Raw genomic sequence first — 25,264 nt, 5'->3', positions numbered from 1 at the left:
TTATAAAATTTCTTTATGTATTCTGGATACTCGACCCTTTTCAGATATACGATTTGCAAATATTTTCTACCCTTCTGTGAGTTATCTTTTTCACTTTCTTGGTGGTGTTCTTTTTTTGTTTTTAAGATTTTATTTATTAGAGAGAGAGCAAGTACACAAGGAGGCAGAGTGGAAGGCAGAGGGAGGGGGAGAAGCAGGCTCCCTGGACTTTGGGATCATGACCTGAGCCGAAGGCAGATGCTTAACCGACTGAGCCATCCAGGCGCCTCTTGATGGTTCTTTGATGTACAAAAGTTTTAAATTTTGATGAAGTCCAAATTATCAAATTTTTGCTTTTATTGTTTGGGATTTTGGTGTTATATGGAATTTGAGATTTTGTCACCTGGACAAGGTCAACAAATAGGAAGAGAAAGGAATCTGAGGGGTAAGGAAACAGGGATTGCTTGAGAGATCTCTATCTCCATTCAACCAGAAGATCTGAGCATTTATCTGCTTTATATAATGTTCTCCAGATTTAAAAAATATATATTAAATATAGATTATATTTATATATTAAATATACTAAGTTATATTTAATATATATGAATAATATAATCAACAAATTAGATTAAATAAATAAATTAATAATAAATAAATTAGAACCACTAGGTGGTTCTGCTAAAATTTTAATCATTGAAAACTAGTGTGAAACCTCGGTGTTCTGAAAACTAGTCTTTAATGATATATGTAATAATTAGAAGATAATGGGCCTTCTGGTTTCATTTGAAATTTCGTTTGTAATAAAAAAGCATACGTTTTTGGGAAAGCATGCAATATTTCTTGCAAAATGCTCCATTTACCACACTTTTGGGAAGTCAGGATTTGACTCAAATCCAAACCCACTGTCTACCTGGTGGCATTTCATCCGCACTGAAGGAATATTTCATGGAAAAGACAGCCAAGTTCGTGCATATCAGCTTTGGTACCCCTGATGTCATATAGCGGGTGAGAGTTAGAACCCAGGGTTTCCCATTTCGAATCTAAGGCTCTGCCCCCTATGCCATGTTTTCATAATAAAGTCAGATGAATCATCTATGGGGCTTTTTTGACTGGCACTGCTAGTACTACTAGCTGCTACTATTTTTGGAAGCTTTCTACATGCCAGGCGTTGGGCTGGACACCTTGGCCGCTAATCTATCCAACAACCCCGGAAGCGGTCTGTCATCAACCTCGTTTAGCTCCTGAAGAAATTTACCTGAGGTTACGTAAGTTGTTCAAGCAACCAATGGTAAATGTCAGAGCTAGAACTTAACCCAGATTTGACTCCAAAGCGTATATTCTGGACCACCAGGCAAGACCAGGATTTTGAGGAGGACCGGGTCCTGGACACCGCCCTCAGCCCCGCCCCTTCTAGTTCCCTGCCTTGACGCTGCGCAGGCCCCGCCCCCGCCTCCCGCCCCGCCCCCGCCCCCGCCCCGCCCCCTCCTCCCGCCCCGCCCCCTCCTCCCGCCCCGCCCCCTCCTCCCACCCCGCCCCCTCCTCCCGCCCCGCCCCCTCCTCCCGCCCCGCCCCCTCCTCCCGCCCCGCCCCCTCCTCCCGCCCCGCCCCAGCCGCCTCAGGTCGCGCAGGCGCTCTCCTTCTCAGCGGCCGCCGAGCGGAGTCGCCCGGGAGGCGGTGCCGGCGTCCTGACCGCGCGCTGGGCGGGCTTCGGCGCCAGTGCGCGTGCGCGGGGCCGGAGCCTCGGCTCTCCGGGGCGTCTGGAGATGGCGGCCGCCGGGGGACCCTCGCCGGAGCCGGCGGCCTCGGAACCGCCGGCGGAGCTGCCTGCCTCGGTGCGGGCGAGCATCGAGCGGAAGAGGCAGCGGGCGCTGATGCTGCGCCAGGCCCGGCTGGCGGCCCGGCCCTACCCGGCGACGGCGGCTGCGGCTCCCGGAGGTCTGGGCCCTGGCGGCGCCTGCCCCTTCCCTCCGGCGGGCCCGGTGCCGCGCGGGGAGGCCGCTCCCAGGGCCGACGCGGAGCCCAGAGCGCCAGCGGTTAAGCGCTGGAGCCCGGGCCTCCTCCCTGCACCCAGGTGGCCCCGCTCTCCGCTGAGGTTGGGGGATGCGGCCGCCCTCACCGGTCGGGGCGTGCCAGCCGGTGTCGGGCCGTCGGGCCGTCGGGCTGTCGGTCGGCGCCTTAGCTTTCCCTTTCCGGCCCCGCTGCGCGTCCAAGGGCCAGGGGTGGGCCTCGCATATAAAGCGTTCAGGCTCGTGGCCCATTTCGGGGATCACCCCGCACCGCCCCCGGGTTCATCCCCGTCACCAAAAAGGCGACTGCGCGCGTATTGGGATCCTGCACCTGCTACGTGCCGGGCACCGCGGGCAAACGGACGCGAGCGACTGGCTTCGTGAGGCTCTCTAGGGTAGCACCTGCTGTGACTCCCATCTCTCGAGTTAGCTGACTTGTTAACTTGGAGATAATCAGGGCAGGGTTGGGGAGCTGTGATTTACTGAGGACCAGAGAAGGAAAGGGATCTGCCTGTCCGGCTTCATCGCGGCGGGTTCACAAGCTAATCAGGACTAGAATGGAGCGCATCCCGTCCCATACTGGCTTCTTGGCCTTTTCCTGCCACCAACTGCTTCTGTGCCAGGCGTCTGTTACATCTGTCTGAAATTTATCCCCCCCGCCCCCTTTTCTTAGGGCAGCCCTTGACTGCATGTCTTTCATGTAGGTACCTTTATGTCCTATAACTTTGCACTGTCGTCTTCCTTTGGGCACCTAAAATAGTTTGGTGGACATGCAGTTTTTCAAGACTGCCTCTATGACATGAAGTACACCTGTTCCTAAAGCTACATGCTATACTGTGTTGAGCGTACTTTAGAGCTGTGTCATCTACTACCCCTTTTCATCAGCCAGAAGAAAAGAAAAATGACAGGAGCTGATAGCATGTCTTGATATTCATACTGACACTGGATCTGCCAATTCTAGCTACTTTGGAGAGTTCTGGTTTCATCCCGTTTTCTAGTTTGTTTTTTTTAATTCCTTTCTCCAGGGTCCCTGGGTGGCTCAGTGGTTTAGCACTTGCCTTCAGCCCAGGACGTGGTCCTGGAGTCCTGGGATCGAGTCCCACATCGGGCTCCCTGCATGGAGCCTGCTTCTCCCTCTGTCTGTGTCTCTGCCCCCCACCCTCTCTCTCTGTGTGTCTCATGAGTAAATAAGTAAAACTTTTTCTTTTTTTTTTTTTTCTTTTTTTAATAGAGAGAGAGACAGAGACAGAGACACAGGCAGAGGGAGAAGCAGGCTCCATGCCAGGAGCCCAACGTGGGACTCGATCCTGGGTCTCCAGGATCGCACCCTGGGCCAAAGGCAGGCACTAAACCGCTGAGCCACCCAGGGATCCCCAAGTAAAACTTTTTAAAAAAATTCCTTTCTCAACTTGAGATGTTCTAGAGTCAGGACGAAAGTTGTTCATTTGCGTTAATTCATACTCATGATTTCACCAAGCTTTGTAGATCTGTACTAAATGGCTGTGGAATGGATGCAAAAAAGAACATAGTATTAAACTTCTGATCATGCAAAGCAAGGCAGGCTGAATATTCTGTTAGGGCACTTATCTGAGAACTGAACTGAACTATGCTGTAACATGGTATACACCCTGCTGAGCTTCAAGGAGTTCGGTTTGGACCAGCTGGAGTAGTCGAGCCCATAACTTGAGCAAGATACTGAACAATGCTCAGTCATGCCAAGACAAAGCCCCATTTCTCTCTGCTGCTCTGCCTGGATGTTTCCCCTGGCCCTTAGCACCACATTCTAAGCAACTTCTCAGTCTTTTCCTATGTGCTTTAGCCTATGTGCTAGCGCAGACATAAAATGAAAATCTTACAGTAGGCTGAAATAAAAATACTGAAGACAAATCTCAGCACCAAATATGATACTGAAGCTTCCAATCTGTATGTGATATATTTCTCTATTTATATTTAGGTCTTTGATTTTATTCTAAGTGGTGGTTGCATTGTAGAGGTGTTACACCTCTTCCTAGATGTTATTTCTCAGTTCTGATTGTAGATTCTCGTAGATATTCTACATACATAATCACATTATCTGTGGATAAAGACTGTTTTTATTCCTTTCCAGCCTATATGCCCATTTTATTTTCTTACCATTGTGCACTAGTTGGGTCCTTCAGTATAATATTGGGTAGAGGTGTTAATAGTGGACATCCTTGTCTTGCTTGATATATATTAACCTGTTTATGCACAAAGGAACATATGGGCTTACCTAGTTAAGCCATTGACCACTTTTACTTACTTTTCATAGGTATGGCTAATGTAAAAGCAGCCCCGAAAATCATTGACACAGGAGGAGGCTTCATTCTGGAAGAAGAAGAAGAAGAAGAACATAAAATTGGAAAAGTTATCCATCAACCAGGTAGAGTGTATTTTCAGAAACTAGGTATCTAGATTGGTCATTTTGAGTAACATGCATAACTCTTTGTAAGTTGATGTTAAATAATGCTATACTTGTCAGTGAGCAGGTCAGCTTTGTAAGAGGAATGCACTTTGGCAGTTTTGCTAGTAGATTAAAAATTAAAGAGATTTGGCAGTGATTAACTTGTAGTCTGTGTACTTAGGGTTGATGCTGTTGTTTTATAATAGGCAGGGACAGCCAATCTATTAACTAATAGTATACTCAGTTGTCTTGATAGGGTGAAATGAAAAGCCAGAACCCAAGAGATAAAATTTAGGACATTCTTTTATTAGTTTGGAGGGATATATATATATATATCCTTGGGGAAGCTTAAAAAACCTATTTTAGTTTTAGCTGTGGCAACAGAAATGTTATATGTTCATCGAGGTAGATGAGAGTCCTGTTCTATTGCACGTTTTCAGAAGCTGAGACCGGAAGGATTAAAATATTTGTTCAATTTGGATGCCATATTTAAGAGGGATATTGACAAGTGTATAGTGTCCAGAATAGGTTGGTCAAAATGGATGTCTTCAAATTGACATGTGAGGAGGAGTTGCCAAAACTGGGTAGGTTTCACTTAGAGAACACTTTTAACTGCCTGCACGTGTAAGAAATGTTTCTCTGTGGAAGAGAGATTATACTTATGATTTGCTTTGGAGGGCAGAACCTGGAGCAGTGGGTGACAATTACAATACAGTGAGGGAGATCTCAGCCCAGTATAATGAAGGAATACTGTGCATATATTTAGCACTGTGGCACATATATAGAATAGAATGTTGGCACATATATCATGTGAGTCTCGTGGTGACTCTGTGAAATGGAAAAATATCCTAACCAAGTGAATTGCCTCTAAGTAGCAAAGCATTGAAGGAGTTCAGAGATTGAAAGACCTGATCAGGATATATTACAGAAGCCTTGGATGGGAAGGGAAGGCATTGAATTAAAGACCTTTAAAGTCCCTATGATTTTATGGATATGAAGTCTCATTGTAACTTTTGTCTGCAGATTTTGCACTCAGCTGTGGGCTATAAAGCCTATACTTTCATTGAACAGATCACATAACAAATATTTATTGATAACCTATTGTAATGCCTTCTTGGTTAACTAAGGTATACATGTGGCATTGGCTGTTAATTCACACATTGATGCTGTGGCTACTGCTTGCAGATAGTGAATTTGTGGAAGTTAGAAAGGTGTGTGTTGGTTTGCAAACTGGCCTGATACACAGCGGGCAAGAGGCTGAAGGAGTCGGCCACTCCAGATTGGTAGGTGGCAGCTTTAATTAGCAAGGGCACTTATGAGGCTTGTCTTTGGTGGCTGCAAGATGAGTAGACTCTGAACCCACCTGCCAAATCTTAATGATGCCTAATACAGAGGCTTAACTGGGTTCAGTTGCATATTCGGGTCAGATGGCCTCAATGACACCTTATTCTCTCAAGGTTTGTCCTTGGAACAGCTCCTATTGTGGGGCTGGTGGACAGAATGAGCATTCCAAGAACAAGGTAGACGGTGAGGAGTCTTGGATTGCCCAGATCCGTCTCATAGGTCAGCTGGCCATCATGTCCTCTTGATTATTTCCTTCAACAGTGTCCCCTTTGGAAGACAGGTTAGAAAAGGCCCTCATTCTTTGGGCTGACTAAGCCTGAGCCAGGCTTCATGGCTTACATAGTGGTCATAGATTGCATTTTAGCCACTGTTTGCCCCCCTGGCCAGATGCCTTTGCACAAGGGGGCTTGTACAACTTTATGTGGCTGACCTATGTGGGTAGAAAAAAACAAGGGGCCAGATTGATATTTTCTATCATTTTTTTTTTTAAAGATTTATTTTGGAGAGTGGGGGAGGAGCAGACTCTCCTTACCCTGATCATGAAGTCCGCCGCGGGCTAAGACCCATGAGATCATGACGTGAGCAGAAATCAAGGGTCAGATGCTTAACTAGCTGAGCCACGCAGGCAACCCCCCCCCCCCCATCAACTTTTGTTCATTTTTAAAGAGCTTCCACATAGCTGAGAGAAATAAAAATTATTCAGACCATTAAATTATATGGGTCATTTGCCTATAAAGCAAAGCCTATCAAATGCTTTTATAATCTAGAACAGAGGTTCATCAGAATCACTAGGAAGGTGATAAGGGCAAGCGGGGGTGAAGGTGATTGATATGGACTTCTAGTTGTAAAATAAATCATGAGGATGTTGACTAGTAATATTATCATGCTGTGTATTTGAAAGCTGCTAGGAGAGTAGATCTTAAAAGTTCTCATAAGAAAGATTTTGTGAATTATGAATGGTGACAGATGTTAACTACTTATTGGGATAATTTCACAATATATATAAATATCGAATCATTATGTTAGACATCTGAAACTAATACACTGTCAGTTATACAGTGTATACATACATACAAGTATGTTATGCAGCTTGAAGGGGCTCCTGGCTGGCCAAATCTGAGACAGTTTGAGCACCAAAGTAATTAAGGACACTACTGAGTGATATGCCATTGGAAAAAATAGAATCTGTGAGTCTGTATCAATAACAAATAAGTAGGTGAATGAATGAATGGTGAGGAGGGAAGGTTCTAGCAGTAGCCTGCCAATTTCCACATGGTAAATTTAAAGGGAGTGATGGGAGTAGAAAAATCATTATTCTATACATTTAAATTTTTTCATTATAAAGACTTCTAAAATTAGGAAAATGCATATTTTATGACTTGATTAATAATGTTATGCAGTATGGAAGGGTGGGGGTGAGAGGATAGGGTAGTTGGGCGACAGGCATCAAGGAGGGCACGTGATATGATGAGCACCAGGTGTTATAAAAGTCTGATGAATCACTGACCTCTACCTCTGAAACTAATAATACATTATATGTTAATGAATTGAACTAAAAAAAAAGGCAAAAAAATTGCAAATTGTAATGGAAGAAAAAAATACTATGCAGTAGTCTCCTAATTGGTATTTCAGACCATGGTTTTTCTCCACTCTAACACGTTCTAGTAATGGAGTTTTTGAAGCTCTAATTTTGACTGTATTTTTAATTTTCCTGTGGTCTGTAGCTACACCTTGCTAATATTTTATAAGGAAGAGAGATATTTTTGTTAGAGTTTGGAGATGAGTAGAATGAAGGGGGTGGTGGTAGACTCTTAACTGACCTTGTTGTGTTGGAAGTAGGTAAGGGAAGACAGTGATAGGAATGTGTTGAACTAGTTGTGAACAATTGATGACTCTCCTTGCCACTGGGAGTTGTGGCAGTTCTCAGAGCTGGGGCTTGGCAGTAACAATCATCCTAAAGATTTACTAATAAAACTTTCAGACTAATAGAATAAAGATCCTTAGCTAGGTATTTGAAGTCCTCAAAAAAAAATTGAGCTTTACTTAGTTTGTATGCTGGGAGTTGAGGATATATAGCTAAATATAATGTCCACCCTCAAGTTTACAGTCTCATTGTTGAGATCAGTGTATTGCTGTTTATGGTGATGGTAGGGTGAATTGGAGGGGAGAAAATTTCCCATTTGTAAGTGAATTCTGTTTTGTCTCTCCTAGTGTTGACTTGCTCTTTCCATGTTCTATATTAGTGCCCATCTTCTCTGTCTGTAGGCAGCCGCCTCCCCTCCCTTCTACTCTGGGACTCACCTCCTTTGTACTCTCAACAGTATGGTGGTAGGCAAATAATGGTCTCCAAAGATGTCCATATTCTAATTGCCATGGAACCCGTGGTATATTACCTCAACTTAGCAAAAGGGATTTTGCAGATATGATTAAGGTTAAAGACCTTGAGATGTGTGAGAGATTGTTCTCTACTATCCAGGTGGGCCCAGTGTACTTAGAGGTACTTAAAAGTAAAAGGCAGGAGAGAGTCCCAGGGAGGTGTGATTATGTAAGAAGCCAGAGTGATGTGAGAAGCTCTTACTGCTGGCTTGGAAGATGGAGGAAGGGAGTCATGAGTCAAGGAAGGCAAGCAGCCTCTAGAAGCTGAAAATGGTAATAGATTGTCCCCTAAAACTTCCAGAAGGGAATGCAGCCCACTAAGACTCATGTCAGACTTACAAACTACAGCTCTCTAAGCTAATAAATTTCTGTTATTTTAGCCAGAAGATTTATGATGATTTGTTACAGCAGCAATACAAAATACATGATTTTGCCCTTTATGTAAATATATTTGTGTCAGTTATAAAGTATATGCTGATAAACTGAAGATAGGAGAAAATATGTTCTAAATCACAGAAAAGGAAACTTAAAGAATTAACCTTTATTTCTTTAGGACCTGTTATGGAATTTGATTATGCCATATGTGAAGAATGTGGTAAAGAATTTATGGATTCTTACCTTATGAGTCACTTTGATCTGGCAACTTGTGATAACTGCAGGTACTTATTTCAGACAACGTTCTCAATTGCTAAAGTTTAATGTTTGCATTTAAGGTTTAGGGCAAAACAATAATTAGATCCATTTGGATTTAATTCTTAGCAATTACGATTTTTGTTTTGGGTGTTTACTAAAATTTCCATGGTATCCATTTTGCCAAAGAAACATAGGAAGCTTGTGCTTATCACAGTGATGATATGCCACATAAATAGGAAGGATGGCCCTGGTTCAGCTATAGATCCGTCTTCCTTCTTGCTGTGGGCCTGGTGGGTCTTTACCATCTCTTGGTAGCAGGTTCCTAACCGTCCTCTTCCTCCGGCTGCTCAGGATCCCCTGTGTATTGACATGCTGGTTACTGGACTAGGGTCTTTCTGTTATGTTTTTTATGCTGCTAACTTGACCATGAGTTGAAGGAAAACTATTTTAAAATCATGTTTTGTCATGCATGCCCCTAGGTTGTTAGACTGTTTGAAAACCTAGTTTATTTAAAATAACTAACATAGTACTGGACTTGATTTGTTTTCAGAGATGCTGATGATAAACACAAGCTCATAACTAAAACAGAAGCCAAACAAGAATATCTTCTGAAAGACTGTGATTTAGAGAAAAGAGAACCACCGCTGAAATTTATTGTTAAGAAGAATCCTCATCATTCACAATGGGGTGATATGAAACTCTACCTAAAATTACAGGTCTCTGATCTGTTATATTATAATCAGTCATTTTAAGCCCTTGGTCAGGTGAAGTTTTAATGGTAAACTAGTTATAATTAGCTTAGTTTTGCTTCCTGTGTTGTTTTACAAATGAGTCATAGTCCTGTGTAATGACATTTAATAACATCTGGTTTCACATTTTGGTGTGGTACTTTGGAGCAAATAAATTACTATTAGGTAATGTTACTAGTACAACTTGGGAACTAAGTTGGACCCCATTTCCCTACCCACCCACACCCTCCAATGAAAATCCTAGAAAGTTTCAGGAACTTCACAAATGCCTCAATCTAACTTCACTTGGGAAATACTCCTCTGGAACCGTGTCAAGTGTCCATGTAACTCTTCTGTGTCTCAGATTGGCTCTTCTCACCTTTTTGTGTTGTGGTGATATGCAGAGTTGGTTACCCACTTAGTGTGAGTCCCTTGAGTCACAGTCTCCTGCACTACAGACGTTATATTTCTGTGCCATTATATAAAAATATATTGATAGACATTGCTTTAGAGCAGGTTAATTGGAAAATACTAGAAAATCCCAGTAGCTTCAAATAAAATTAAGAAACTACATTGTAAAACCAATCATTTATTGAATTTTATTAAACCTTAGACCCTGTCAATTAGAAGATTCACCATTAAAAAAAAAAAAAAAGAAGATTCACCATTATTTTATGTATCAGTCCAAATGAAAAAATGCCAACCCAATGCTTATTTGTCACTTGGAGCTTTTATACTTACTGAAATAGTGCCATTAGAGTTATTAGAGGTTTTTTTTTTTTCTATATATCCTGCTTGTGCATACATAAATAGGAAAGGCAGGTACACCAGATTTATTAAGGTAGTCCTATACTTCTTTGCATTCAGAGTCCAATTCTGACATACTTTTGATTCAGCTGTTACAGCACCAGTAAGCAGTTTGCTGCTATGGTGGCATCCTTAGGGTGTTAAAGTTTGGAAATGTGATGTTTTAGAATTTAGGAAATGCCAGTATATCACTTGATTATATTAGGAAGAAATTTGAGTTTGGCTCTCTTGTTGAGAGGTCCTGAGCATAATTCTTTGTACCTGTGTTAATCTAAATGTAAATAAGTATAAAGAGTCAAGAGATTGTAATGCAAAGTTTTAAAACTAGAATAAATACTTTAGGTCATTCAGGTTCCAGAGTTATTATTTTTTTTTTAAAAAGATGATACCCGAAAGACCAGAAATTAGTAAGAGACCGGGGAGGAGTGGAGCAGTCTGGACTGGTTCTCCGCAGTGAGAGGTTTTTGGAAATGATCTCATGTGGAGATGGGCTGTGGCTAATTGGTCTGCAGATTTTTAGGTGAGTGTGACAAAACTCATCAGACCCACTGACTGCTGGTACTTCTGTGGATTCATGTGGAAACAATGTAGCAGAGAAGCAGTTAGAGGAAGACTCTTGTACTTAGAGTCTGAGCAAATGTTTACTGAAGGTCCTGTAGGCCTAGATAGAGGTGTTACTAAAGCTGTTTCTTAGCACTCTTTAAAAAAATCTCTTAAAAATTTCAAATACTTATAAAATTGCCCTTGAGTGAGATCACGTTTTGGTGTCCATGGATTTAATCATTATGACTTTATAATACTTAACGACTGAATCACGGCTTATTAAATCTGGATTCTGTGTTGTAGATTGTGAAGAGATCTCTTGAAGTGTGGGGTAGTCAGGAAGCATTAGAAGAAGCAAAGGAAGCTCGACAGGAAAACCGAGAGAAAATGAAACAGAAGAAATTTGATAAGAAAGTAAAAGGTAAGTGGAGGGGCACCTGGCTGGCCTGGTTGGCAGAGTGTGAGACTCTTGATCTTGGGGTTGGGAGTTTGAGTCCCACATTGGGTGTAGAGATTACTTAAAAATCTTTGAAAAAGTAAAAGTGGTTACATTGATCTCATGAAGGATTGTATTTTATTGACTTGCAGACAGACTTTAGCTAAACAAGTTGTTCTTGTTTAAAGATCTATCACCAGTAGATTGGAATGTTTTTCAATAGACTGAAGAAAGAAAAGACAAAGCTTGCTCTCAGTAGGTTGGTATTTAAGGCTCTCAGTGCAAACCTCAGAGTACTGTAGTTCTAAAAAGTGTGTAAGTCCTCCTCTCAAAGTGAATTATGTGTTTATGTAGGAACAATGATCAGACAGATATCCTTGGTCAAGGATTTGGTATCAGTTCATGGCATCATATGACTAACAAGGTTATGAAAAGGACATCCACCAGCAAACTTAATTGCTTAAAATGCAAAAATTGTGCCTGTTAGTCCTCTAATTTAGTGGCTAGAGGGAGTCTTCTCACATCAGCGAGTCTAATCATTTTTCTTCTATATGTGAATAAAAGATCTAGAAGGGTAGAGTGACTTGTTACATAGATATTAGCGAGGTGGGACTGAAAGCAAGTTTTCATAACTGAACATCTCCATTGGTACATTCATTCCTCTGTCCATACATTTGTCTATCCATTCCTTTCTCCATCTATCTCTTTTTATGTCCATCCATTTGTGTATGCATATGTGCAAGTAGTCATTCATCTGTCCATCAGTGCGTCCGGTAATTAGTGTCCACTGTGTTCTAGACACTGTGCTAACATAAGTGCTGGAGTCAGGCTTAGTCAGAAGACAAAGGCCAGTAAACCTAAAATCCTGTTGGAGTGTGATCAGTACCGTGATAGTGGTGGAGCAGTAAGAGCCCTCTGTGCTAGATCACAGAATCCCTGGAAAGAGTCTTACATGGTAGATACTAGTGTTCTTCATATGGTAATTGTAGAGTCCCAGTGTGGTGTAGGGTGTATATGGATAGCATGTATCTTATGTATGTACAGGCTTATGCATATCCATTTAAAATGAGTGTTTTAGCCAGAATAAATAATTTTGCTTAGGTGTTTAGGATTTAGAAGAGATTTTGGAAGATAGCTCAGATGTGTTAAAACAACAAAAATTGAGTGTCAGCCTGCCTTGTTTCTTCTTGTGAGGGTATTTTTTTCCTCTTCTCATTATAAGATTAATTCATGTACAGTGCAGAAAAGTTGGGAAAGTCCAAACTTGTAGTAGTCTCCTGCCCAGAGACCATCAGTAGTGATGTCTTAGTGTCAGTTTGTCTAGTTCTTTCCTATGCATGACTCTTTAAAAATATTTCATATAAAAATGGAAGCACTGTTGGACATTTATAAAGTTTATCAAAACCTCATGATAAACATCCTTACACACAACACATCTTTATAGAAGTTAGAGTTATCTAAGACCTCAGCTCCTGAGTTGGGGGGTAAGCACACTTCTGTGGCTTTGTTAGATTTCTTGTAGCAAACTGCCATGTAAAAGCCTTTCATTGAAGAATCTTCCCTAGATGAGCCACTGCTGTACCATCACTGAGAACACCTGCAAGGACCAACTGAGAGGCTTTGGAAAGACTTCTTTTCAGTTTAGTCCTTTCCTTTCATCTTTTATTACATTATGTTCCACCTCATGTTTTAGCTCAGCCCTCCCTTCTTCCAGCATCAAGGAGAGCCTCGAAGGATAAAGTAACAGAAGCTTCTTACTGGGTGTGAGAGGGGAGGGCAGAGTGACAGACTAATTACAGACCAGGCTGGGGTTTTTGGTAACTCCAGCTACCTGCATTGCCTCCACTCTTCCCTCTCTGCTGCCTCTAAAAGTCACTTTTCTGATGGTATTTTGGTGCAAACAGTAGTAAATGGATAAAGAATTGAAGACTTAGACCTACAAAATGATGAAATACTTTAAAATGGGGGGACTATATGTAATTTGTATTTAGATACTATTTCTGTAATTTGGTCAAGATATCATGTAAATGTGGCCAAGTTCTTATAATTCGACTAATAGTAAAAGATTATAGCATCTGTTTTATACTTTTTCTATAAAACTTAAGATAATCCTATAGATCAAATTAGTATAAATAGAACAGTTCTTTTAAGATTTATGTAATTTTTATAGGTATTAGCTTAAGGAAATGTTAACTCAAATATAACTGGCTGTTTTCCCCATGGTATTACATTGCTGCTATTAATCACCAGATAAAACTATGGATTTCCCTCTTCCTTAAAGAGTTCAAATTTGCCCTGAATTTTTTTCTGGACCCTTGACACTGGTTTCTTTAATTGAGTTCCTTTCTTGTTGGAATGAAGCATGTCTTTTTGAGGAAGTTTTTCTGAGTGGTGTTTTTCTTTTTCCTTTGCATATGAGAACCTGAGAGCTCTCTCAGTTGTAAAAACAATATTCCCCTGTCTTTGGTGTTTCATGTGCAGAGGTCAACACGGTACCCTCTTTAATTATGGCTTCTTCTTGTTGGTTTACTTTAGAGGTTGGTGAACATGTTCCAGTTCTCCTGACTAGGCCAAAAAGGGCTGAGAGTGGAGTAGACACTGTAGAGATTAGAAACAAGGAGCTTACCGTGCAGTTTGCTCAGAACAGAGAGGAATAAAAGCAAGTCTAAAGGTTTTTTAGTTGAAAAGAAATTGGAACCTGGTTCCTCTTGTTCTTCTGATTTTGATCCACAAAGAAGCTGACACAAAGCTTACTTCCTTATGGAAAGGTAAGAGATTACATTTACCTGCTTTTAGAATGTGATCTGCTTGAGAAAGAATTGGTTTTACTACAGAAGAAATTTAAGTATAAGTAGTATTAAAGTATTTATATATAAAAAAATAAAGTATAAATATAGACAAAGGTTAAAGACAAGAATTGTCAGCAAATTCATATTGTTATAGATCTCTTAGATCTAAGAAGGCAGAAGTAGAAATGATGGCATCACTCCTGCTCAGTTTAACTGAATTTCAAAAAAATGCAGTGTGTGCTGGCTCTGCTATTGGAAGAGAACTTTCATTTGGTACAAATACACAGAACGTTTGGGCTTGCATGCCTCGCCATGCAAGATAAGGTGGAGATAAGACTTTTCTTTAAAGTTACACTCCGTTTTCCTTTATTTAGTACTGGCAGAGGTAAGCCTTCTAAAGATGAAAAATTATTTCTATTTGTTACTATTCACTTTTCCCCCCAAAAGAGGAGGGTAGGAAAAGCCCTCTTTGGGGCTCTAAATGTGTGGACAGTTTATATGCGGGGCCTGTGGTTATATTTATGACTGTTTTCAGGCTTCTCTCAGTAGAGTTTGAAGGACACAGTTCCATGCTCCTCTGCTTCAGTTTATGGAGGACAAGATAAGATCAAAGCATCATGTTTTTTGAAATCTCCCTGTGATTTTTTTTTTTTTTTCCTCTAGTTAACAAGAGGCACCCTAGGTCACAACTTCCTGCCCTTCCATTGAATATTTAGAAACGTTTGGTCTCTCTCAGCTCCTTGCCCTGTCAGTTTACCTCATAAACAGCTTTGGGGTTCTTTGAATACAAGCTGATGCTTTTACAAAATTAAGATACTAAGGCAAATAAAATACAAGTTTTAGAGTGGCATAAATTTTTCATTGAAACAAGGATTTAGGGGAAAACAACTTCAGGTAAAAATATCTATCTGAAGATATCCATAGCAAGGACTGGTTAGCAGGAACATTTTTATAAATTTCCCCAGAGGTAGTCCACAGCTTTCTGTGCTGTGAAATTCTAGACCAGCAGGACTAGGAGGTTGTAACAGAAGCTGTTTTGTTCTCTAGCTCCACTAGACTTCAGTGCTGCTTGGCTCGGGAAGGGGGGCTTTCCCTCCCCACCCCACCCCACCCCATCCCACCGCACCCCAGGGCTCCTGAGCTCTCTCAGGGCTAGTGAGTCTTTCCCACGTCTAGGCTCTGACCTTTCTGCCTCCCTCTTCTCACTCAGCAGTAGGGCGTGACCTCTACTTTCCAAAGTTTTAAGTGGCTTAAATGAAGTAATTTAAAACGCTCATCTTTATTTAAAAACTTGATGTCACCAAATGGTGACATTTTGCCACATCTTTTTACAACACACACACTCGGTTGACCATTTAAAAGTTGCTTGAGAACATTGTGATTAAATGTAATATTAGGGCAGCCCTGGTGGCACAGCGGTTTGGCGCTGCCTGCAGCCTGGGGTGTGATCCTGGAGACCTGGGATCGAGTCCCACATCGGGCTCCCTGCATGCAGCCTGCTTCTCCCTCTGCCTGTGTCTCTGCCTCTCTCTCTCTGTGTCTATGAATAAATAAATAAAATCTTAAAAAATAAAAAACAATGTAATATTAACATAATGCTGTTGTCCGATGTGTCCTAGACATCCAGTCGTTCTGCTGTCCCTCACGGTTTTTTAGTTGTTGGATCCAAGGGCCATTCAAAGGTGATACTGTCTGTACTCTTTCAGGCCTTCAGCGGTTTTTAGGACTACTTTTTTGGAGACCACCACCTGTTTTGCAGAACGTCCTTATTTAGGTTTATTAGCAGTTTATTTCCTCACAATTAGATTCTGGGCATTTTTGGTAGGAGTCCTTCCCAGGTGATGTGGCTGTGTCATGTGGCACATGCTCTCAGCTAAGAGTCCTACTGTGTCGTCTGATGGCTCGGTTGAGGTGGTGTCTGCTAGGTTTGCCCATTGTCCAGGTGCCCTCTCTTCTTTGTAATTAGTAGGAAATCTGTGGGGTCCTCTTAGGTACTGTGTGAGCGAGCATCTTCTTTCTTAAGTCTCGCTCATAGGTTTTACCACACGGGCATGATTCTTGCCCGAGTCTGTTGTTACTAGGCTGGATAGAAATGGTGATTTTCTATTTCTGTTATTCTTTCTATAATTATTTGACTCCCTTTAGGAAGAGCTTTTCAAGTATCAGTTGGATTCATGGATTCTTCTTCTCAAATTGGTATTATAGTCCAATCCTGTTCATCATTCTGAAACTTAAACGGTCTCCCATTTGGCCCCTTCCAGCTAACTCCTGACTTTCTAAGTTTTTATTTGGAGATAAGTTCAGAAAGTTCCATAAGATTGCAAAGATAAGTATAATATAAAGGACACCGCTGTATCTTTTCCCCAGACTGATCTATTGTTAGCACGATGCCTGTTGTGTCATTGTACTCTGCATGTGACACTTGCCGGAGCTGTTGAAGAGGTGGTTGCGCGTCAATCCCTCCCCCACTCCTAGTGCTGCAATGCGTGCTTCCTGGCAACAGCGTCCCTCGCAGGACCAGAGTGTTGTAGTGAGATCTTTATCTCCTGTCATCCAGAGTCTAGTTCTGTTACTTCGCCGAGTAACATCCTGTGCAGTTTTTCATTATAGCTCAGGATCCAGTCTAGGATCAGGCATTGCTTGGCTCCAGGTACACTCTTTCTAAATTTCTTTATTCTGGAATATTTCCACAACCCCTGTCTCTTTTAACATTGACATTTTTGAAGAAGTTTCTTCCTTTCCCCGTCTTGCCTGTTTAGAAATGTTTTTCATTTGGGGCTTTTCTGATGTTTCACAATGGTTAGAGTCACATTATGCATTTCAGGAGGGAGGTTGTACATCAGTGACTTATTTCTTAGGGTATCCTATCTGGACACATACGTCCATCAGCCTTCCATAATGACGTTACTTATTTTTTATTATATAAGCAAAAAAAAAAAAAAAAAAGGTTATGGGCCAAATATCTTGCTTTTCCTCAACACCTCCCCTGAGATTTAGCATCTATTCACGGATGGTTCTTGTTTGAACCAGTCTTTAGTATGCTCTTTGCAAAAATGGTTTTTGAACTTCAGTGCTCTCTCCACATTTAGCCAGTTAGAAGTCTGCACTCTACAGCATCCTCTCTGCCATGTATTTATTATTGGTATGGATGCATGAATTCCTGCTCTTCTCCATGGCTTTTGGTTCATTTCTGTCCTGTTTTGATGTTCAGACTGTCTTGAGATTTGGGCCAAAAGGAATCTTCTGTAAGCTAGCTCCTCTTTCCTTTTGCCATGTCTTCATTGTTGAGAACTTCTACTTTATAGCGCAAAACATGTGCGTATCTGTTTTTTTTTTTATATCTGCCCCATGTGTTGTAAATTAACACCTTGAGTTTACACTCATATACCCAGTTCTAAATTCAGAATTTTAGGGCTCATTCTTTTTCTTTCCTTGCTTGTAACTCCCTTCTCTGACATTGAGAAGAAACCTGATTCGTATTATCCTTAATGTAGTCATTTGATTGACACCCCGGTATGTAATTCCCATCACTGTTGCTAGTGGCCTCCACAGCAGGGAGAGCCTCCTTACTTTTCTTGGGCTCCCTCATCCCTACCGCAGATGCCTGCTTTACCTGCTCCACTTAATGGCTTTAGGACTAGTGTTCAAGGGAAAGAAGGCAAGAAAATGGTAAACATACCAGTATTTTAGTACTTCCTCATTTCCTAGCCTAAGTTTTTCCAGGAGTGTCTAGTAAATACTAAAGATAATGGTTTTATTTCTTACCATTATTCTTGATGGGAAGAAAAAGCCATAAAGTCAGTAAAAACCTCATGTTCAATTATGACCAATTATGGATAGCAAACTAGATTTTGTTGTCTGTATTCTAGTGTTAAGCAAATAGTTTTCTTCTCCCTCTTCCTGAGTTCACATAACACTCAAGTTAGGTGGAGGTTAGCTTAGCAGGGACTGGGATGCAGTAAGATTTTGAGAGCATTTTCTCAGTAAAGGAAACGTGGCTAGGATACCTTGTATCAGGGAGGTATTGGAACTCAAACAGGAGACCTCTCCCTGTCACTGTCTGAAACCACGAGGCATCTGTGCTGGTCAGCACATTTCATTTTTTCTTTAGAAAATAAGGTGAAAAGGGCAGCCCCGGTGGTGCAGTGGTTTAGCACCGCCTGCAGCCCAGGGTGTGATCCTGGAGACCTGGAATCGAGTCCCACATCAGGCTCCTTGCATGGAGCCGCCTTCTCCCTCTGCCTGTGTCTCTGCCTCTCTCTCTCTCTGTTTCTCATGAATAAATAAATAAATCGAAAGTAAAAAGGCATTCCAGGTATGTCTAGAAAAAATTAACTTCTTCAGAATGTGACAGATGTGGGAATAAAGATGATCATTAGGAAAACACAATGTTCCCTCTAGTTTGGAAACTGTCTAGAGGTATGTATGTTGAAGCTTGAAAACAGTGGTCTCATGAAGTGCTTCTCATGGAGGTGAGTGGGAAAAAGCAGCCCAGCTTTAGTGGTTGGTCACAGGAACCTGAGCTAGACAGGCCTTTGGGTTTGACCTTAGGCACGTTTGTCACTTCTTTGGGCCTTGGTTTTCTCATGTTAAAACTGAGTGATAGTTGTACTTCTCTCAAAGGCTTTGAGGATTAAATGTGCTTATAAAGTGCTTAGAACAGTGCCTAATAGGTAGTGCTACCTCTGCTTATCCTTATGATACAATAAAGTCTGAAATACAAAGATTCAAGTATTTTGATACTAATCATGAGGAGGATTAAAGAAAATATGTGATCACTTGGTGTACAGTGATTTTTGAGATGTAACACTCTTCCTTAGGTAGTGCTGTCAGCACTTGATAGATCAGAATAAGAAAAATGTCAACAATTAGTGTTGCTTTTTATTCATTAAACTGGAAACTGAGGAGTTATTAGCTTGTTAATTTCCAGTTAACACTAAGCATTTGGTTTCTTCAGGCAATATAGTGTGAACTTTTAAAATGTGATTGGCTCAGTTGCTTTTCAAAGCATCCAACATTTTATTTTTTATTTGGTTTTTAAAAAGATTTACTCACTTGACAGAGGGGCATGGGAGAGCACAAGCAGCGGGGAGTGGCAGAGGAGAGGGAGAAACAGGCTCCCTGCTGAGCTTAATGAGCCAAAGGCAGACCCTTAGGCAGCCGAGCCACCCAGGCACCCCTCAACTGTGTTTTTTGACATTTTAACATGACACAGTGAAGAAAGTTCTAAACTGTGGAATATAAATGACCTGAGGTCACATGCTATTTTTGTTCCATTTCCCTACCTGCGAAATAAGTAAAATAAAAGCTATGGTTCTTTTCCAGATCTTGTTTTTGATTCTTATATTTAGGTTGTACTTTGCAATAATTGGCAATCCCTCTCCTAAAATACTGCTCTCATAAGGAACTGAATGGACTTCAAGTCAGGTACATGGTTTTTCTAAGATGAAACACCAGCATAGTAGCAGAGTTCTTGGCTTTCTAGTTATCTTGCTTATAGAAGCAGCCCCTCACATGCAACTGTGAAATGCTCCTTTCCTGCTATGGCATTTTTCTTAGCTGCTTGAACAAATGCCATTTTTCTAAATCCTCTTTTACTAATCTTCTGAATTTGTTTTACTGTCCCTCTAACCCACTTACCCATTTCTGTAGCTCCCATTTCACGTAGCTCCAACGAGTAACTTCACAGGCCAAGTTGGCCAATGTTATGGAATCAATTTTTGTTATAAAATTAATGTAAACCCTATTAGGTTTATTTTTTAAAAAAAGATTTTATTCATGAGACACAGATAGGCAGAGGGAGAAGCAGAAGTGGGACTTATATAATTTATTATATTATTATGTGGGGAGCCTGAAGTGGGAATCGATCCCGATCTCGGGATCACACCCTGAGCTGAAGATAGAGGCTCAACCACTGAGCCACTCAGGTGTCCCTCATAGAAGACACACATACACACTTCATAGATTTTGGGTTTCAGCTGAATAGCATCACTGAAAAACTGGCTTTTGTTTATTTTCTTAGAATTACGGCGAGCAGTAAGAAGCAGCCTGTGGAAAAGGGAAACAGTTGCTCATCAGCATGAATATGGACCAGAAGAAAACCTAGAGGATGACATGTATCGGAAGACATGTACTGTGTGTGGCCATGAGTTGACATATGAGAAGATGTGACCGACTAGTTGTCAAGTGTTCACAGATGAATGGACCACTCGTGTAAATAATGCTTCAGGAAGAAATTTGTATGTTATGGCTTAAGAGCAATTTTCAGTTACAGTCCAGCAGGTCTGGTTGTGGGCAAAATACTGGGTCTACCATAGGGATGGGAGCTGAGGGGTGGAGTAGGTTCAAAAGTTAGAACTAAAATTGAGAACTAAGAAGCCAAACCCAACCCTAGACTGGAATTAGGAGGAAGAGCTTTTATGAAGGGCAGAAGCAGCTGAAACATATTCTTCTCCTAGGAAACAACGCGAATGGTGGTAGATACTGGGCCCCAGAGGCTAACGAGTCTTCTAGACTCTGTCTCCACATGAGGGGGTGGGGAGCCGTTGTTGGCCATGTCTTGACCAACAGCAGCGATTGAGTTGTGCAGTCTGATCATGTTTTCTGTATCCTTATGGTTTACTACCACAGGCCCTAATGTCTGTGTCTATATGGCCCTTTTCAAATCTGGATTAAAATGGAACAACAGCCATATTGTCTCCTATTGATCAAAAAAGGTACTAAGTTTATCCTAACTTAACATTTACAGAGCACTTACTGTGGGCCGGGCAGGTGTGATGCTAAGTGGCTTACAGATATCCTCCTTTAATCCTGGGAGGGAAGATAACCTCTGTGTTTACTAAGCATTTCTAAAGGAAGTGATAACCTACACCCGACAGACATTGCCCCAAACATCTGGAACAGGCTTAGTCAGTTTTGACCTTTTTGTCAAAAGGATTACAAGGTAGTTAGAAAAAGGATTACAAGGTAGTTAGAACTAGTAAGAGGATTTGTGCTTGATTACAAGGTCTGTGCATTATTGTTATTATTACAAAACTTGTTCAAGTTAAACTGGGTATTTTCAAGTTGTTCTTTACCACTTTTTTTAGTCCTGTTGCTACAAGCAGAAGAAATAGGTTCATTTTCCTTTCCAGATCAATTCTAGAGATTATGCTTGAAGGCAGGCAAGTCCAAACAAGTCCAACTCAAATAGGCTTGAGACTGTAATTACTAATTGTTCTGAGAATTCAGTATAGAAATATTTACTATATTAGCCAGGTTTTTTTTTTTTTTTTTTAAATTATTGATTCTGTAAAAATTGATTCAGAATGGGCAGCAAGACCATCCTGGGACCACAAGAAAGCTTCCAGCTTGATGACAACAGAGTAAGGAGGGTCTAGGTAGCTGACAACAATATTAACTGTGTGGGAGATAAAGAGCCGTTGAGCCATAGGACCTAGGTGGTTCACAGTCCACTTTTTAGCTGTGGGCCTTTCTATCTGCTGGCTGGGCATAGTCACTCAGGGGGATGGTTTCTAAGGATTAAATATGGTGAGTCTGTGGCACGTGGCACACAATAGCAGCTTGTTAATGAGCACATATTCTCATCAGGACAGTATAATTCTAGATTTGTCTAGTTTCAGGTATGCTTCTATTCACTCTTTCATCAATTTAAGATAATCTCCTATCCAGAGAACACCAACAGCCCAATGTGCTCAACCCAGGTTGGCACGTTCCTCATTTCTCATTTTCAGGTATATTTACAGATTAGTAAATTTTACAACAAAACAAACTACTTGCTCTTCCTGGAAACTAGTAAACTTACTTTCATATGAACTACTGCCTGAATTGTTCCTGGAAGGGAGATTTACAATCAAGGAAAAACAAAGCATATGTTCACTTTGACAAAAGACATGTTAAAATGGGAAAAATATTAAATGGCATTGATAGAGTATTTAACAGAATATTGATTTGTTTGCAAGGTACAGTAGTGACCAGCTATTCTTTTGTCTGTATGAGCTCTTTAGTGGGGAAAGCAGCTGCTGAATGTTTTTGCTCCTACACCTTTTTCAAAATTCAACTTCCAGTTTTTTTTCATAAACTTAGCTGCCAACTGTACAGAGTAGGGTCACATCAGTGAATTCTTGTTGGAAGCAATACTATACATGAGAGGACCCAAGAGAAAAATCCCTCTAGAATTCAGATCAAGCAGGTTTAACTAGCCAAATTCTGCAGGACACTGGGACAGGACTACAAGATTACCCAAACCTTAACTAGTTATCCTTTCGGCATCTTGAGGACAAGAGCCATGTCTGATAACTGTTTGTGGGATGAAGGAAACCAAAAGAATATTTAGACAAGAACTTGGGCTTTAGTCTCTTTTTTGCTAGTACCTTGCCATATGCACCCTTAATTCTGTGAATAATAATTTTTTAAATGGTATGGTATTTAAAAAACCTAGGAATTCTTATTTCTTGAGTGGACTATATTTTATAGCCACTGTGATATAAACCAAAGAGATTGGATAACAATACAAAAAATGCTAATGCATCCTAAATTTATGATAAGCTAACAATACCTATGTTGTACAAACGCACAGGAAAACTACTTACCAGTTGTGGGGTTGTTGAATTTTTCCTAAGGTTTAGTGAGGCCTTAAAATGTCAGCAACTGGCAATGTCAGATAATCCCTTATACTTGCATATTATTTTATGTGCACTCTTATTATCTCAGTTAAACTTTAATGCCACATAGGAAACAGGCTCAAGAATTAGTAATTCTATTAAAGCAAGTTCTGTAGAAAGAAAATCCAAACCTACATATAATTTAAAGTTTTAGCCAATCTAGCTACTTCTATTTCCACTGTAGCATGTACTTCACTAGTGGACCTTGGACAAATCTGTCTCCAAGACTAGAGATGCCCAGATGGCTCCAAGGTAACAGTTCCCACACCTGCCTGCACCCTGGAAATTGTGTGGTTTAATTTAGAAAATAACTGTAAAGATTTTGGGTAGTGCTACTCTGAGTAACATTTATTAATAAGATACTTTGAAGAGTGGGAGAATTCCAAGTGAGGGAAGTACACCTTCAATAAGAAACCACCAACTTTAAAGTAGATTGAGATGATAAATCATGAAATACCAAAGTTTAAAAAACATTTTGAGTTTTATTTCAGCCATGTTAGGTTATCCATGAGCTGTGAAAAGCTATGCTACTTGATAGTAAACCCACCAGTTCTATATACTACTTTATAAGCTGGACCTCTAGTGTTCACATACCTCAAATCACTTATCTTTTGTGCCTTAAGGAGAAAATACCAGAAAAGTTGTATGTGTCACATATATAATACATCCTATGGTCATCGTCACATTGTCAGTCGGGAATTTCTGCTCTGTAGGGGTAATCAAAGGTGATCACTGCTATATTCTTCACTGTTCCCCCCCACCCCCCTTTAGTAAGTCAAAGGATGCTACAAGAAAGCAAGCATTCAAACCATCAAAAAATAAGACAAATTATTTTGAGATATTTTAAAAAAATCTTGACAGGGGAATAAAATGACCCTTAGGCCTGTAGGGCACAGAACTGCTGGAACACAGCCAGGATATGAGGGTCTAACTCAGCAGTGAAGAGCAGGTTTTCCAGGGTCACCATGTACTGCTGGATTATTTGGTGATGCTGTGGACACAAAAAAGGGGATTTTAGGTTAGGAAAAAGACCATGTAAGCAATCTTGCAGAACATTTTGCTCAGAAGCCTGCCCATGTTGTTGGAATGATGGGAAGGGATAGGGGAAAAAAGTCGTTATGCTTGATAGGAAGAGGGATATAAAAATGGGAAGGATGTCAGTAACTTAGAAAAAACAACTGGTCAGAACTGGATTTCAACATAAATGTAATTCATGCTTCAAAGCAGTAGCAGCTTCTATTACAGACTAGGTTCAGTTGGGTCTCTGCTAGTTAGAACAAAAGACAGTAGGACTTTTTAAAGGTAGCCCAGGCAGGGACTGCTCCAAGATTAAAAACCCAGGAAAGAGGATTAAAAACATGGTTGCTGAAACATGAGAAAAGATACTTTGCAATAATTTTCCTTTTTTTGCTTTTACTGGTTAGAGCATCTAAGATTTTTGTTTTACAAAAAGATAACATCACTGGCTAATTCTCTAGTAAGTATTCTATAAACTAAGAAATCCAAACTTCATTTTGTCTCTTAAAAATAGTTCATCTATCTCACTGACAATTCCTGACCCGTTGAGCCTACGTGGGAGGAAAAATGTTAGAAAATGAAAATCTCTTCTATGCATGCCTGTACGACTTGCATATACTAAGATCTCTACAGGCTAGACCTAGAGAACAGCAATTAAGAGTCTGAATGATAGAGGACCCATTTAAGCCTAAATATTCTGATGAGCAATAGTAGGAGCAAATGGACATTAAAAGGGCCTTCCTTACAAGTACTACAAAACCTCCTGACAAATCCGACCATTTTTTAAAAGTTTTAAAACTTTTTTTTAAAAGTCCTTGTGGCTGAGAATAGTGATGTTTATTATCTAATCATAATTTCCCACAAACCTGTAAGAAGATCTGCTGGAGCCTCTCTATACAGTTCTTATACCATGGGGTTAATACACTGGTCCCGTCAGTCTCACATCGTACTAAGTGCTCAGTCAAGATCATGATAAATCGCTGGAAACGGGGTACAAAGGTAAAGCAGTGTTACAGGGAAAATTCTTATGCTTTAAAAAGCAATCACATTTTTGATCAAGAAACCTCAAAGGCACTGCTTATTCCACTCAGTCTTCATGATGTGCATTGCCAACTTTCCTAAGTCAATAAATCCTGTCAGTCTAGAAAGGCAGACTAGGGCTAATGTCCGTACATCCTTTTATATAATACACGAACACCTTTAATATCTAGATTACTATGCCTGTCATTTTTCTCTGCAACTACTTCTAAGGCCATAATTAGAAATGTATGTATAAAATGTTCATCAGAAAGGAAAATGATCAACAATTGGGAATAATTAAATATAAGAGGTATTTAAAGTATCCTCAAACATTCTGTGAAAGCTTGGAGAAATGCTCATGTAAGAATGCTAAGTATATACCACAGACGCGGGGGGTCCATGTGGTTACCTGCAAGTAGTGAACTTTTACTTCCTTTGTAAATTTTTGTATTTTAAACTTTTATAAATGCTCAAGTATTATGATTAAAAAAAATAACATTT

At 40.6% G+C, this 25,264-nt stretch overlaps 2 protein-coding genes across 5 annotated transcripts in view; one reads left to right on the top strand and one right to left on the bottom strand.

Annotated features, from left to right (window-relative positions):
- Positions 1 to 1,696: 1,696 nt before the first annotated feature.
- XPA (XPA, DNA damage recognition and repair factor) lies at positions 1,697 to 25,264 on the top strand. Of its 2 annotated transcripts, XR_012038313.1 has the most exons (7): positions 1,697 to 1,914; positions 4,276 to 4,386; positions 8,681 to 8,786; positions 9,311 to 9,476; positions 11,142 to 11,259; positions 13,810 to 14,042; positions 20,086 to 25,264. XR_012038313.1 is itself a non-coding variant. In XM_072842044.1 (6 exons), the coding sequence occupies exons 1-6, from the start codon at positions 1,743 to 1,745 to the stop codon at positions 20,232 to 20,234; spliced, it is 822 nt and encodes a 273-aa protein (XP_072698145.1). In that variant the 5' UTR covers positions 1,697 to 1,742; the 3' UTR covers positions 20,235 to 25,264. The 2 variants fall into 2 exon arrangements, 1 of the variants encoding a protein (XP_072698145.1); XM_072842044.1 differs by lacking the exon at positions 13,810 to 14,042.
- NCBP1 (nuclear cap binding protein subunit 1) overlaps positions 23,189 to 25,264 on the bottom strand; it is a 36,365-nt gene continuing 34,289 nt past the window's right edge. For all 3 annotated transcript variants that reach the window (XM_072842036.1, XM_072842037.1, XM_072842038.1), the window contains 2 exons: positions 24,610 to 24,723; positions 23,189 to 23,717 (listed from right to left, as the gene is read on the bottom strand). In XM_072842036.1, the coding sequence (XP_072698137.1) occupies positions 23,604 to 23,717; positions 24,610 to 24,723 (228 nt within the window). In that variant the 3' untranslated portion in view covers positions 23,189 to 23,603. The remainder of the gene's footprint in view (positions 23,718 to 24,609; positions 24,724 to 25,264) is intronic.

This window comes from Canis lupus, chromosome 10, assembly GCF_048164855.1.
Source record: "Canis lupus baileyi chromosome 10, mCanLup2.hap1, whole genome shotgun sequence".
Taxonomy (NCBI): domain Eukaryota; kingdom Metazoa; phylum Chordata; class Mammalia; order Carnivora; family Canidae; genus Canis; species Canis lupus.
This window is presented reverse-complemented; position numbering and strand designations above follow the sequence as displayed.